At 38.3% G+C, this 15439-nt stretch overlaps 1 protein-coding gene across 2 annotated transcripts in view; it reads right to left on the minus strand.

The window, feature by feature from the left end:
• Positions 1 to 11726, minus strand: part of LOC144968549 (putative small nuclear ribonucleoprotein Sm D2) — a 399977-nt gene extending 388251 nt beyond the window's left edge. Inside the window, exons 1-3 of one of the 2 annotated variants that reach the window (XR_013644602.1) lie at positions 11572 to 11711; positions 7994 to 8170; positions 418 to 676 (exon numbers count right to left, since the gene is read on the minus strand). Coding sequence is in view for 1 of the 2 variants with exons in the window: in XM_078907021.1 (XP_078763147.1) it covers positions 502 to 676; positions 7994 to 8170; positions 11572 to 11573 (354 nt within the window). In the remaining variant the exon portion in view is untranslated. Of the gene's footprint in view, positions 1 to 217; positions 677 to 7993; positions 8171 to 11571 lie in introns of those variants that run through there. The other variant, XM_078907021.1, reaches the window with a different exon arrangement.
• Between the last annotated feature and the right edge of the window lie 3713 nt (positions 11727 to 15439).

A 15439-nucleotide genomic window follows, 5' to 3' on the forward strand; every position in this document is an offset into this window, starting at 1 on the left:
AGAGTGGCACAGTTACAATTATTGACATGTTGATATCAGGTCATATTATTATTTTTTGGTTACTTTGACCCCATTATAATCTTTTTACGATGAGAGCTGCTCAAGTTCAAAGCTCATATTTGCATGAATTTGTAACGAATAAAGACTCAATTTCCTAAGCACACAGTGCGGTATATATGATTGGATTTTTTAGGAGAAAATAAAATTAAAAAACTCATTTGTTTTACATTATTGTTTTATTGGATGAACCCATGGAGTGAAAATATTGAATAACAACAAAAATTACTTCTCAATGAATATGTAATTTTGCATGATGAGTTATGAAATGAAAATGAAGAAATAATAAGAAATTGACAAAAAAAAGTATTTGACAGTACAGCAATATATGCTAACATTCAATCTCAAACCATAACATACTTTCAACCACTTCATATTCATTTTTCTATACAGATTCAAAAGCACACACACACTAACACACAACAGCTCTCAAATCATTTAAGTTTACTTTGCAGTAGCTAGTGGGTTCCTTAAAACCAGAATTACGGAATCACCTCTCAAGAACATTTTGGAGATAAATCTGTCCTTATTGACAGGCTTTGATTTCTTCTTCCCTTTGCCAGTCTTGGGTAGCTCTGTCCACATTTCCTTCACATTCTCCAGAACCATGTTACAGTGTCTGGAAAATATTTTAAAAAGAGAGAAGGGGGGAGGGAGAATAGAGAGAGAAAATTAAAATAAATCCTGTTTGTAAAACTAAGATGAGTGCAGGTCTAAAGGAATAATGCCACAAATCCACATGTAACAGCTATAATCATAGGTAATGATGAAGTGTAAAGAGAATGCCTAATTTAATAATGAGACCAAGTCATGTACCATTCAAATTTTCACCCCCCTCAAACACAATATGTCATGGTTTTTTAAAGATAAATTTTGAATGCTTGCACCAATGTTACACATGCTTAATGACCTAAATCATTTTGTCTTAATTGCCAATGAAAACTGTCTTGAACACAGTGATAATTGTGTTAAAAAAAAAAAAAAATTATGATGGCATAATCAGTTTTACATTGCTTGCTATTGATTTTTAGTGATGTCTAAAATATACTAACAAGCAGGGTGATTGAAAATTACATAACAAAGTATTTTTTAATGCACTCATAACAAATGGAGTTCTTTGATTCTCTAGTTGTTTTTAAGGTATTTATAGCATTTGCGACACATTTAGGTGAGTCTTGTAGTAATGGTAGTAGTAGTATTATTAATGATTTGGTGGTAGTGGTGATGATGATGTTCTGGTAGTGGTGGCAGTTTTAGAGGTAGTAGTCGTGATGATAATGCTCTGCAGAGACGCCAACTTTAAATTTGGCTCACAGGAGTTTCAGACACCACTCGTAGGAATTTCAATTCAGAAAGAGGTTGTTGTAGTAATAGTGGTAGTCATGATGATATGGCGGTGGTGGTGGTGGTTGAAGTAGTAGTTGTAATGATGATGATGTGGTGGTGGTAGTACAAATGGTTCTGATGATAATGATGTGGTGGTGGTAGTGTTGTTGATGTGGTAGTGGTGGTTGTAGTAATAGTAGTGGTAATGATGATGTGGTGGGGGTGGTGGTGGTTGTAGTAGTAGAGGTAGTGATGATGTGGTGGTGGTGGTTGTAGTAGTAGTGGTCATGATGATGATGTGGTGCTGATGGTTGTAGAAGTAGTGGTAGTGAGGATGCTGTAGTGTTGTAGTAGTAGTAGTTGTAGTGGTGATGGTTGTAGTAGTGGAAGTGATGACGATGTGGTGGTGATGGTGGTTGTAGTAGTAGTGGTAGTGGTGGTTGTAGTAGTAGAAGTAGTGATGATGGTGGTTGTAGTAGTAGTGGTAGTGATGATGTGATGGTGGTGGTTGTAATAGTGATGGTAGTGATGATGTGGTGCTGGTGGTGGTTGTAGTAGTAGTGGTAGTGATGATGATGTGGTGGTGGTGGTTGTAACAGTGATGGTTGTTGTGGTAGTGATGATGTGGTGGTGGTGGTGGTGGTTGTAGTAGTAGTGGTAGTGATGATGATGTGGTGGTTGTAGTAGTAGTGGTAGTGATGTTGTGGTGGTGGTTGCAGTAGTAGTGGTAGTGATGATGATGTGGTGGTGGTTGCAGTAGTAGTGGTAGTGATGATGGTTGTAATACTAGTGACAGTGATGATGATGTAGAGGTTGGAGGGGGGGGGGGTAATCCTTGGAACAAATTGACCACACGGAACTTGACGGAAGTTGCCCGGAACCCGGAATTGTTTGCTCCAGACCGGAGTTTTGGCATCACTGTGTTCTGGTAGTGATGATGATATTCTGGTGGTGGTTTTAGGAGGGGTAGTCGTGATGATGGTTTTGTTGTGGTAAAGTAGTACAGTGCACGCCCTGGATAACAACGACATTGCCCGGGACAGGAAAATTATGTCGTTATTCCGGGGTTTTCAAGATGGTGGAAAAAGGGGGCGTGGTGAGACCCATGAATACCTAACAGTGCGATGCGCGGTCCAGTGCCTGAGAGAAGATAAGATACGTCCAAAAGCGTTAGAATGAGTATTTATCCTATTTACAAAGAGTATAGATGTTATGCACTTGGCTAAGAAACTCACAACATTGCCATCCTGAAAAATAATGGACTAACACACATAACTATGTGCACCTGCATGATGTTCAACTTCGTTCTATCTATACCAGTTTTGATTTCACTTTCAAATGTGTATTGTCTTTGTTTTGATCATAAGCATGCAGTACTTGAACGCCATTTAACAAAACTGAGAATAAAGGAAGAAAATATATTCCCAATATGATAAATTCCCACGAGAAATATAGATGCACACTTCTAGTTTAGATTTTAATTAAAATGAAATCCATACGATACTGCTGATGATATTTGAATACCGAGATACTTTTTTAAGTGCACCAAAATTTACAAGCACTTAAAAATCAGTAGACCTAAGTCTTGCGATATTAAAACCCCCACCCCCCAAAACCGATATTTCATATGAAAATAATAAAGTGAAAGAGGCTGTTACTGCTTTCCCCGGCTATTTCAATATATTACGTATAAGACTGTAAATATCCTTAATTGCACCCATTGGACACGGCATTGCCTGATATCAGTTAACCTCAACTGACCTCAGACAGGTAGCTATCATGAACGGTTAATGGACCCTTGAGAGTACTATCGATTGATCAACTTCTTTGCTGCGAGCAAGCGCAGATTCCACACAGTGTAGTAAACATGTGTTCTGATTGGTCGGTAACAAAGCAATCTCATTGGGAGGGGAAAAGGGCATTTAGAATTTGAGTTGATGATGTTTGGGTATTAAACATCGTGATATAACGATGTCGCTAAACAGGGGTTTTACTAAATGTATGTTGCTATTTGGGGTTTTTATTACTAATAACATATAGCAAAAAATTCGGGACCAGAGGTCAATGTCGCTATCCAGGGGTTGTCGTTATCCAGAGGTTGCACTGTATTTAACTTGTCTTGAGAGTCTTTATAAAATTGGAATATAGCGGGTTTTAAGCAGTAGCTGATTTCATTTCAACCAGGAAACCACTAAATAGCAGGAAATTCCCAACAATGAATAAGCTAAGTCCACTTTATGAAAAAAAATATAGTTGAGTATTTTTTACATAACATTTTTTCTTTATTAATTTTTTCACAAATTAGTCATTATGTTATCTCTTTCACTACAAAAAACCTTTCTGAGCTATCTTTCAGGAAAACATTTTTATTTTACTCCATTCAATTTGGTTAAGGGATAGCCGATATTTTGAATTAATAATTATAATGTTATGTATTTTTATTTCTTTCCAACACAAGTGCTCAGAAGCGCCTATTAAAGACCAAAAATAACCTGCACATGCGATCATATAGGTATATCATCATCATCATTGCCTTTTTCACCCTGGGTCAGGGTATAGGCCACAGACAAACAGTTTCCATCCTTCTCTATCCTGAGCCAACTTTTTTATCTCATTCCAGGTCTTACCACTTCTCTGTATATCAGCTTCTTTAATTCTTCTCCATGTTCCTCGTGGCCTTCCCTTGATCTTCTGCCCTGAGGGTTCCAGTCCAATACTTTCTTTGTTATAGTTGAGTCATTCTTTCTAAGCGTGTGTCCAATCCACCTCCATCGTCTTCTTCCTATATCCTCTCCCACTGGTTTCTGCTGTGTTCTTTTCCATACTTCTTCATTTTTTATTCTATCCATCCATTTTATTCTGAGTAGCTTACGCATGCACCTGTTTACGAAAATCTGTACCCTCCTTATACATGCCTGTGATGCGTTCCAAGTTTCACATCCATACAGTAGGACAGACTTCACGTTTGAGTTGAAAAGTCTTAGCTTTAGTTGAAGGGAGATATCTTTAGTTCTCCAAACTCTGTTCAAAGATGTGAATGCAGCCTGTGCCTTTCCTATTCGTGCTTTCACCTCTGCTTCCGTGCCTCCATCCTTGTCAATTATACTTCCGAGATAGCAGAAAGTGTCTATATCTTCGAGTTCCTGATCTTTTACTTTGATCTGCTCCCTTTGACGCGTACCTATCCTCAAGACCTTTGACTTTGCAGGGTGAATTCTTAGACCAATTGATTCCGAGAGGCTGTTTATAATTGTGGTTTTTGCTTGCATCTGGTCCTGGGTGTGGGACAAAAGAGCCAGATCATCTGCAAAATCCAGATCATCCAACTGTGTCCAGGGGGTCCACTGTATCCCATTTCTTCTCCCTTTGGAGGTTTCCTTCATTAGCCAATCAATGACAAGGATGAACAGGAATGGTGAGAGCAAGCATCCCTGCTTGACACCAGTCTTAATTTCAAAGCTGTCAGTAAGCTGATCTTCATGTACAACCCTGCAACTTGATCCTTCATACATTTCCTTAATGAGGTTTACTATCTTTTCAGGGAGTCCATAATGTGCCAGAATTTTCCACAATGTTGCTCTGTCAATACTGTCGAAAGCCTTCTCGTAATCCAGAAAGTTGACAATAAGAGGAGAGTTCCATTCTATAGACTGTTCTACTATGACTCGCAGAGAGGCAATCTGGTCGGTGGTTGAACGGTTTTTCCGAAAACCTGCCTGTTCGTCCCGCAGTTTAGCATCTGTTGCATTCTTAATTCTCTCTAAAATAATACGGTTGAAAACCTTTCCTGGGATAGAAAGAAGAGTGATGCCTCGATAATTATTACAATTACTGAGGTCCCCTTTCTTTGGAAGCTTGATAAGATGTCCTTCCTTCCAATCCTTTGGGAATATCCCGTTATTCCAGATTCTCTCAAATAGTGGGTGCAGGGCCTCAGCATTTCTTTCCGCATCAACTTTTAGAGCCTCCGGTGGAATCTGGTCTGGTCCAGCAGCTTTCCCCCTTTTCATCTTGTTAATGGCACCCACAATCTCTGCTATCGATGGTGGATCACAGCTAATTGGTAGCTCATTCCTTGCAGGCAAAATTTCTGGCTGGTTGTCTGGTGGTGGTCTGTTCAGAAGGCAGTTGAAATGTTCCCTCCATCGTTCAGATTGAGCCTCTTTTCCAAAAATAGTTTTCCCATCTTTGTCTTTGACTGGTACCTCTGGTTTCCCATATTTTCCAGCAAGTGTCTTGGTAGTTTGATAAAGGATCCTCATGTGTCCTCCAGTCGCTGCTGCTTCTGCTTTCTCTGCAAGTCTGTTCATGAATGCTTCCTTGTCTTTCTTCACAGATCTTTTGACTTCCTTAGCTATGGCATATAGGTATATGAATCAATAAAATCACTCTGAGAAAAACTGAAAGGTTTTAAAGGGGGACAGGGAGTTACTGTGTCTAGTGTCTGCTGAAAAGACATCCCACTCAAAAGGAATCAGGATGTGCGAAAGGACATTGTGACTTAGAAGTCAAACGGTCCAAGTACAAGGAAGTAGATGAGTGGAGAGAGCGATTCGGATTGTAGATAGAAAGAAGATATGACAAGTAGTTGGGAGCAGTGCCATGGATGCACTTAAAACAGCAACTGGCAAATTTGAAAGTAATCCACTTCTCCAAGGGAAGCCAATGCAATGACTGCTAGACGAGTGTATGAGTATAAGGTTGGCCTGACCCATACAAGTGGCTGAGTGGTAAAGCGTTGCACTGTGACCCCGAAGGTACGAGTTTGAGCCCTGCTTCAGACATGTTCATTTCATCCCCCCCCCCCCCTCCCCCTTGGGCTAGATTATTAACCCTCAATCTGTCACTTTGGACAACAAGGGTGATTCCTGTTTGCATCAAATGGATTATCTACATTCCTTCATGGAATGACTAGGCAACGGCATCTCACGATGCCGTGTGGAAGGACGTAATTATTTTTACCAATTGTTGTAACCAATCTCGAACTTCAGCTCAAAGTAGCCAACCAATCGCTTAGGTCATCGGCCATTATGTGCAAACTCTGTATTATGATTGTTCTATACTTACGATCCAGACTTACCAACCAGCCTCGATAAATTTGAAAAGATTAATCATGTTTTTCCCAATATTTATGCTACTTTTCTCATATTTTCAACATAAGCAATAATCCAAAATTTAAAATTTAACACTGACTGAATTTATGGAGACTTATGAAGCCGGTAGAGGGTAGGAAAAAATGGCAATTCCTATGCTAACCATCTGTCTGGCTACTTGATTGTCATCTCGGTGTTGGCAATATTTAATGACCTTTGATTATTCTACTTTTATTCTTAATTTTTTTAATTTTTTACCCTTTTGATTACAAACTCTGACTTTTTGTATTTAGCACATTTTAGTCAACATTCCCATATATTTTGGTCCTCAAAGCATATTAAAATGTGAGAAATCATACTGGATGTCAAGTCTGACAATTGTGCAATTCTACCCAGGACTGGAATCAAAAGAGCAATTCAGAGCAGCAACCATCTCTGGTATCCCCACAAAGATAAAACTTAATCAACTACCATAGCTAGCAATGCAAAGGGATGGACATAGATCCAAGAAAATTGCAGCCCAAACAAATTAAATACAGACAAGCACACTAGTGCAGCCAAATTTATCAAGTGGCCATAAATCGTTTGCCCCATGATGCAATAAACATATTTCCAAATATTTTACATGTCTTATAATCAGAATAAATCCATCCACCATTTTATTGTCGTATGTGAATGCGAGGGTGGAACTTCTTTCATTCATTCTATATCCTTAATTGTATTGTGAAGGTCATCTCCTTTGACAACAACATGAGCCAAACTAAAAAGTGCTGTTTAATATTTCTTTTTGTGTAAGGGACATCATCACTTTAGCAGACCTATTATCTTAACATAATGCTACAAGTACAAGCATGGGAGCTGACAAGATCATGTAAAACGTCTAATTGGTTGGGAGAATATTCAATAGAAAATTCAAAAATTTTGAAATTTAATTAAAAATCAAATTCTCCACATATACAGCATATATTGAGAGTGTGCAATCAACAATGCGATAGAAGGGAACCTTATTCCACCTCTGAATGAGACTAAATGCAAAAATGAGACCTTATCTTAACCACCCCCATTAACCTCCCTCACATTTTCCTTCATATATTCTTTGTAAAATACTAAACACGGCAATCTCAAACCAAAAAGAACTGGTCCTGACTCGCTTGGGATTTCTGAGCTACACCTGAGTCTGTATAGTAGAAGATTTTATCAGATCACTATTGAGTATAAAAAGGATGGTTACAAAATGACTTGTGCTATACTGTGTATATAATCATTTGTTTTTATATAAAAAGGGCTGCTAAGGATAAAAAGTTTTGGAGCCTGTTGATCAATGTAAAATGTGCATCGCTTAATTACCATTGGGAAATTATGTCTAAATGATGCAAGTTTTTTGGGGTTTTTTTTTAATTTCAACACAATGGGCAGTGATGATCTGTCATAAAGTAATGACTCAGAAAGCAGTAAATATCCAGACATACAAATTTTCAGAATGATTCTGAATCTTGAAAGCTAGGAAATTTTAATACCTATCAAAAGCCTTGACCCTGGCTAGAAGTTTCTTGTTGTTTCGACAATTGATGAGCACCTGTGTGTTGTTTTTGACTGATTGTGTGAGGACAGAAAGTGGGCCAGTATTAAATTCCTCCTGTTCGTGTTGTGCCAGTTCCTCTGGCGTCATTTCACTTTTTGGTTTCTGGGCAGCCCTGAAAAAAATAACAAAAAAAAACAATACATTTATTTTATCTGGTAAAAAGAGTGAATTCTGCTTCACTCTATCACATTCAACATGAATAAAATTCAAACACATTTCTATTGCCAATATCTCCAAGATGTCCCACCAAATCAAAAACACATAAAATCATGAAACCAGTTATCATAGCTTACAGCACATTGCAAAATTTCAATACATCCAGTGACACAGACAAATGCTCAATACATGAGATGACAGTCGTCAATTCAATCCGTGCCAGTCGTCCATATTAATCAATCATTCATTCATGACTCATCTATCGTATTATTATGCACTATATACAGCATAGATATTCAAAATTGAAAAAAAAAATCTGGCATCACAACCGGCATTTGCATTTGCCAGTCTCATTATGTTCTGCCAACAGTGATCAAAATTGTGGCAAATAAGATCAAATGGAATAGGCTGTAAACAACTGTAAACATTAACATAGCCTAACTGTTTTTGGAGTGACAAAAGACACATCATCTTTGTCTTTACTATACCCACAGTCTGTTGAAATGGCTTGTTTCAAGAGGTTTTGATATAGTTTCACATCTAAGATGTTAATTGCTGTGCTGTATACATTATCATTAAATCCATCTCGTTAAATATCACTATCAGTGACCATGTTTTTTTTCAGTGGCTAGGTTCATGGCGCCATGAATATAGCCTACTGGGTAAGACCAGGCTAGGTTCACGGCAATCAAGCTTGCTTCGTTAACAGCAGTTATCTATATCTTTAGAAGGTTTTGTGCAGTGTTTGTGCCATCTTTCAAGTTTCGTTCGTAATCTGTTCAAGCACTTTGTGAATCCAAATTGTTTCTGACATAATTTTCTCTATTTAAAAAAAATCGAGCTTTCTCTTTGTTTACATACACTATTTTGTACCCTTCCTATCTGATTAAATTGTGTCTGTCATCAGCTCTAAGCGAACTCCTCATTCGTCTTCTCCTCATAAGATCAAGCGAATCACTCACCCACTGACTCTTATATTTCTTCTTACGAGTTGCATAAGCCCACGCTTTATTCCCTCTAATATCTTTCCGAACATTCCCATTACAGTCATATTTTTAAATGTATTTTGTCTTAACCTTCATTCATCAACTCATGCTTTTTTAAAAATGAATTAATCTGCTATCAAATGCGTGCACATTAACTCCGTCACCAACAACACAAGCCAAGTGCAGATCACTTATGACAATCGGCACCCCCCCCCCCCCCCCCCCCCCCCGCACCCCCTCTACAATACAGTAAACACCAGGTTAAACCAAAAAGAAATCAAAATGTTGTGTTTCCCTCTTTGTTTATGTTCACCAACTATTGATAAACCAAAAACCACTATGCTCAAACTATCTTTAAACTGAAAGGAAATTGCTGATAACAAACAAAACTCCTGTTCCAACTGGTACTGGTACCCAATGCACTCTCTTGTATCCATTCAACACCCTCACACACCTCTGCTGAGACCCTCTCCACTTTGCCACTAACTCCCCCTCCCCCGATCTGCCCACAATGCCTAATTTATTCGTTTCTGTCTTCCTCTCTTTTAAACTCACTTCCCCAGACCTGGCACTAAATATTAAAAAAAACATCGGGACCAAATATGGGAACGGTGGTAAACAGATTATTATGGTGGATAATACAGATCTGAGGAAATCATTCTGGATTGTGGGGTGCCCCAGCCCCAGTACATGGACCGATTCCATTGGTTCTATACGTTGGCTCTCTGTCTAAAATCATCATAAGTTTCGGAGTAAAAGATATTAGAGTAAGGAGTGCATCCAAAGTGTTAAGAAACAGATGAATGAGAACAGACTGAAAATGAATGATGTTAAAAAAGAGGTGATTTATGTGAGGAACAGGACTGTCATCTGCATTTTTTGCCAAATTGGGACCTAAGATTTGCCAAAATTTGCCAAAAAAAAACACCAAAATTTGCCAAGAAAATTGCAAAAAGACCAAAATTTGCCGAAGAGAACTAAGCGTTTCAGTAAAAATTAACATGCGATACAGAAAAAAAAACAAATAAAAGACAATTTATTACATTTGAGGAGGCTACATTATGAATTGCGTTGTTATAAGATTTTAAAGGATCATTATCCGTAGAGAGTAGCTTCCCTTGGTTTGGGCCCAGGCAAAGTTGCAACATTTCTCAAGTTTTGCACTTTTTTTTTCGTTATTTTGTTTTCGCTTTTTTTTCCCAACATTTGCCATGCGATTTGCCAATTTTGGGAAATTTGCCAAAATTTGCGGCCGCAAAAAATGCAGATGACAGACAGGAAGTGGAAAAGTGAATCAGATTTGAAGCTGGGGGACGCTTTCATTCAAATTGTTGACAGTTTAAAAAAACAGGGCACATTCATTCTTAGACTCTGGACTGTCATGGAGCATCAGGTTAATAATTTCCAACTAAAAAAGATTGCTTCCATTAGAAGACAATTCCTATCTGAGGATCTGACCAAACACCTGGTTGTGCCCCTCATGTTATTGAAATTGGATTATTGTAATGCTCTGCTGTTTGGCGTTTTGCAACATATCTGTGATTGTCCAGAACAGAGCTGCCAGATAAGTATATTGTCTTGAAGCATAGGTGTGATTCTGCCAGACCTCTGCTTCATGACCTGCAGTCTTGCAATGACTGCCTGTTGAGAAAAGGATGAAATGTATTTAAAACTTGCTTTTTCGTGTCTCATTGTCGAGAGAGAGAGAGAGAGAGAGGAGAGGAGAGAGAGAGAGAGAGAGAGAGAGAGAGAGAGAGAGAGAGAGAGAGAGAGAGAGAGAGAGAGACTGCCTTTTGGGAATTGACAAGTTTTACTTTGAGACCCCTAGTGAGTAGTGTGTAGTGAGGCTGAGACTGGGACTGGGTGGGAGTGAGAGTGAGAGAGACTTGAGTCTGAGAACAGAGTTTTGGAAATTTACAAGCTTTACTTTGAGACCTCTGGTGAGGTTGAAATGAAAGTGGAAAGCAAACCGAAACAATTCAATGACAGTATTAATGTATGAGTACGTAAGTTTGCCATGCCATGACAGTCAGATAAAATTGGTACTGACACTGACATTTTCCAATCTCCTTTTTTTTTTCCCCCCTCTCCTTCTACGGTAGGACTCACTTCCAAGTTCTGAGCTATACAGTATACAGCACAATCATAATTACTACTAACCTACCCCCCACCCCCCAAACCGTACAAGAAATGAGGGACAATTCAAATTATCAAATGTATGATTAATGCACAATTGATTTGGGTACACCTCCAGTTCTTTTAAATAGATAGTTGGTATTCTACCGATATCTGGCGTATTTCTTCTAAATCGAGAGTCATACAATATATAATGCAAATAAGAATTAATTTTTCAATGATCTTAAATACTAACATAATTAATTAGAAGCGTGGATGGTTAGATGTTTAAGGATATAAATTCAAAAGGTAATCCAGAGTTGGTGAAATATCTTTGTTTACAACCGCGAAACGTTCAACATCCGTTTTGCAAATGCCGGCTGCTGACTGTTGTTGTTACGCGTTCCGTGTGGCAAGCGCTCGCCGACCGCTGCGAGGTCACCAACCACTGGATTGAGAGAAGGACGAAAAGATCTCATGCTATGGTCTGTGGAGTTGAGTGGGAGGAGCAGCGATGGATGGTTGGGGGGGGGGGGGGGGGGGGGGGGGGGGTAGGGATGAATATAGTAATAATATTAGTGATGACAATCTTTCGCGGATTTCCGGGATTTTTTTTTATTTTTCATAAATTTTCCGCTATTTTGCCGTGTGTCTGTTAAAAGCACAGGTCGCAGAAAAGCCACCATCATGTCTTGTGACATATTTTGACACTTGTGCTCAGTTGCAAGAAGTTGCATGCTTCAATTTTTATGACGTCACGCTAGATAGATATGTGCCAAATGTCAAAAGTGACAAAAGAACAGTAGTGGTCTTCGATGAGTTGATGACTGAAAGGGAAGGAGATAGGGGAGGGAGCATTTGGGTCTAGATAACTTTTTTCTAAGTCGCAGTTGCATGGTGGTACAGTTAACGAGTTTATAAGTTATTCATTATGATAATATGTTATGTGCGTTAAGAAAATGTTTAATACAACTTCTAATTACAAAAAGCTCAAATCATAAACAAGTCTGGCAAAGTAGTCTCTCTCTCTCTCTCTCTCTCTCTCTCTCTCTCTCTCTCTCTCTCTTCTCTCTCTCTCTCTCTTTCTTTTTTTTTTCTTTTCTTCTTTCTTTTTCTTTTCTTTTCCCTTTTCCTTGTCCATATTTCTCTTTCAACTGCCCCCTTTTCTTCATGTTATCTTCATAGAAATCGTCTTGTTAGAGACAGATACCTAATATATTATTACAATGAGCAAGAGTGATAAACTTATTTTACTCTTATTACCTTTGTTAGATAGACTATGTTGCACAATTTATTTATATTTATGAGTCGTATATATAAGTATAAGCGCCAAGAGCCTCATTGTTGAGGATACCGTGCGCTCTATTATTATTATTATCATCATTATTATTATTATTATTATTATTATTATTATTATTATTATTATTATTATTATTATTATTATTATTATTATTATTATTATTTGTTCGCAGCGATAGCAAAAACAATAATTGGAAACCGATATACAATCATGTCTACCACCCAAGCATCGTTCTGGCAGATGAGACTATATTTATTTTTCACAAAATGAGATAATCAAATCAGTGCGGCTATGTGGTCTATTATAACCACCACCAGTAGTCTAGTAGTAGTAGTAGTAGTAGTAGTAGTAGTAGTAGTAACAAGATATGAAGTGAATAGAAAAGTGCCAGAAGACAATAGAGAATAAAAAAATTTTTCGCGGCGGTGGTGGGGTTTGAACCTGCGACCTTATTGGTACGACAACTCCGCCTGGCAGGTGAGAGCGTGGCTCTACCGTGTGAGCTATCCACGAACACAAAAATATTCGTTTCAAACCCAAAGTCATTACTAGATCCCTCTCTCACCCACTTCTTGAGACCGCCGATTCGTTCGTACACCACCATCGCGAATAATTTTGACCAGCAGTTAAGCTTAATAGCCAATATTCTCAACACAAACATATAACATAGAAACGATTGAGACATTGAGTATGCTCCGGTGTATGGGGTGAATTTTTAATTCAGAAAAGTGAGTGGAGCTTATGTTGGTAACAACAAGATATGAAGTGAATAGAAAAGTGCCAGAAGACAATAGAGAATAAAAATTTTTCGCGGCGGTGGTGGGGTTTGAACCTGCGACCTTATTGGTACGACAACTCCGCCTGGCAGGTGAGAGCGTGGCTCTACCGTGTGAGCTATCCACGAACACAAAAATATTCGTTTCAAACCCAAAGTCATTACTAGATCCCTCTCTCACCCACTTCTTGAGACCGCCGATTCGTTCGTACACCACCATCGCGAATAATTTTGACCAGCAGTTAAGCTTAATAGCCAATATTCTCAACACAAACATATAACATAGAAACGATTGAGACATTGAGTATGCTCCGGTGTATGGGGTGAATTTTTAATTCAGAAAAGTGAGTGGAGCAGGCACTTATGTTGGTAACAACAAGATATGAAGTGAATAGAAAAGTGTCAGAAGACAATAGAGAATAAAAATTTTTCGCGGCGGTGGTAGTAGTAGTAGTAGTAGTAGTAGTAGTAGTAGTAGTAGTTGTTGTTGTTGTTGTTGTTGTTGTTGTTGTTGTTGTTGTGAAGTATGAGGAGGAGGAGGAGGAGGAGGAGGAGGAGGAGGAGGAGGAGGAGGAGGAAGCGCTTGAATCACTGCTTATTTATGTTTGCCTTTGAGGGAGAGAGAGAGAGAGAGAGAGAGAGAGAGAGAGAGAGAGAGGAGAGAGAGGTGGGGGGGGGGGGGGGGGGGGGGGAAAGGAGAGAACCAGGGTTGCCAGATAATATTTCACAAATAATCCAAACCATTACGAAAAAAAAAACAGATTTCAAAAAATTAATCTAAATTTCCGAAACAATGGCTTTTAAAAAACACAAACTATTCAGCTTTTATATAACGCAATCTTCACTAAACGTGCTCAAGGCGCTTTACAAGGATTCCCTAGCCAACAGCAACACTTAATACGTAGGACGTGACATGACACTGTTCAGCGATTTTACATTTTGTCGGACATAGAGAACGCTGTTAACTGTCAGATACTCATTTTACACCCGAGTACGGTGAGAAAATGTGAGTATAGAGCCTTTTCCAAGGACTCAATTATGCGAACCTAGGACCTTCCGATCCGAAAGCGAGTCACACCACGAGACCACATAGCCGCAATTTCTCAAGCTTACCCGAAGAGCTAGAGAAATAGAGAAATGACATTACGAGAGTAATGATAATAAATATTGTTATACAAAATGTGTCATTGTTGTTGCATGAAATGATATGTGATTTTGAAAATTTTTTACAGCCAGAATAATCAAAAATGAATCCAAAAAGCCAAACATAAAATGACAATCGAAAGACACCAAAAAATAATGCCAAAAAAATATGCGGTTTGAATTAAAATAAGCCAATCTGGCAATCCTGCTGGGAACTGGGAGTCACTTCCCTTTATTGCAGCTGGGTGATACTTTAACTATACTCCTATTATATTTTATTAATGGCGATACCGAGACAGTCGATCGACATCTGTACGATTGATGATCTTTGCACTGGTGATGCTGTTCTATTGTTCACATTAAAAATTAAAAGACATATTAAAAAAAAATTAAATCCAGATTAAAACATTTGGAACTCCCTAGTCTAAAGTACAGAAGAATTTGTGGTGACTTGATTTAAGTTTATAGATTGATACACAGGATTGATAATATTGATTCATCACAATCGACGTGATGATGAATTGGGTTATCAGAACTGCACAATTCATCACGTTCGCTACTGTACCGTTTACAAGAGAAGATGCATTTAAACATTACCTTTCCGAATGTAATACTAATGTTAGACAATTGTGGAATAATTTTAGATTCGAAACAAAGAATACAGATTCTCTGGGTAGTTTTCAAACCTTGATCGCCCGAGAGTTGTATAATCTGAGATTTCAATATGACCAGTAATGATTTCTTACTCATTTGTTTAATGATTCATTGATGATATTATTGATAGGTCACTCAGGGACGGCTGGTAATAATGGGCAGGGTGGGCAAATACCAGCCTGTTTTTTCAAGTTATAAGCTGTATTACCAGGTCCGAATTAATCTAATTTAAATTAGATAATTTTAAAAGTT

This window comes from Berghia stephanieae, chromosome 1 (genome assembly GCF_034508935.2).
Source record: "Berghia stephanieae isolate SIO BIC M18660-M18661 chromosome 1, UCSD_Bste_1.3, whole genome shotgun sequence".
NCBI classification, from domain to species: Eukaryota; Metazoa; Mollusca; class Gastropoda; order Nudibranchia; family Aeolidiidae; genus Berghia; species Berghia stephanieae.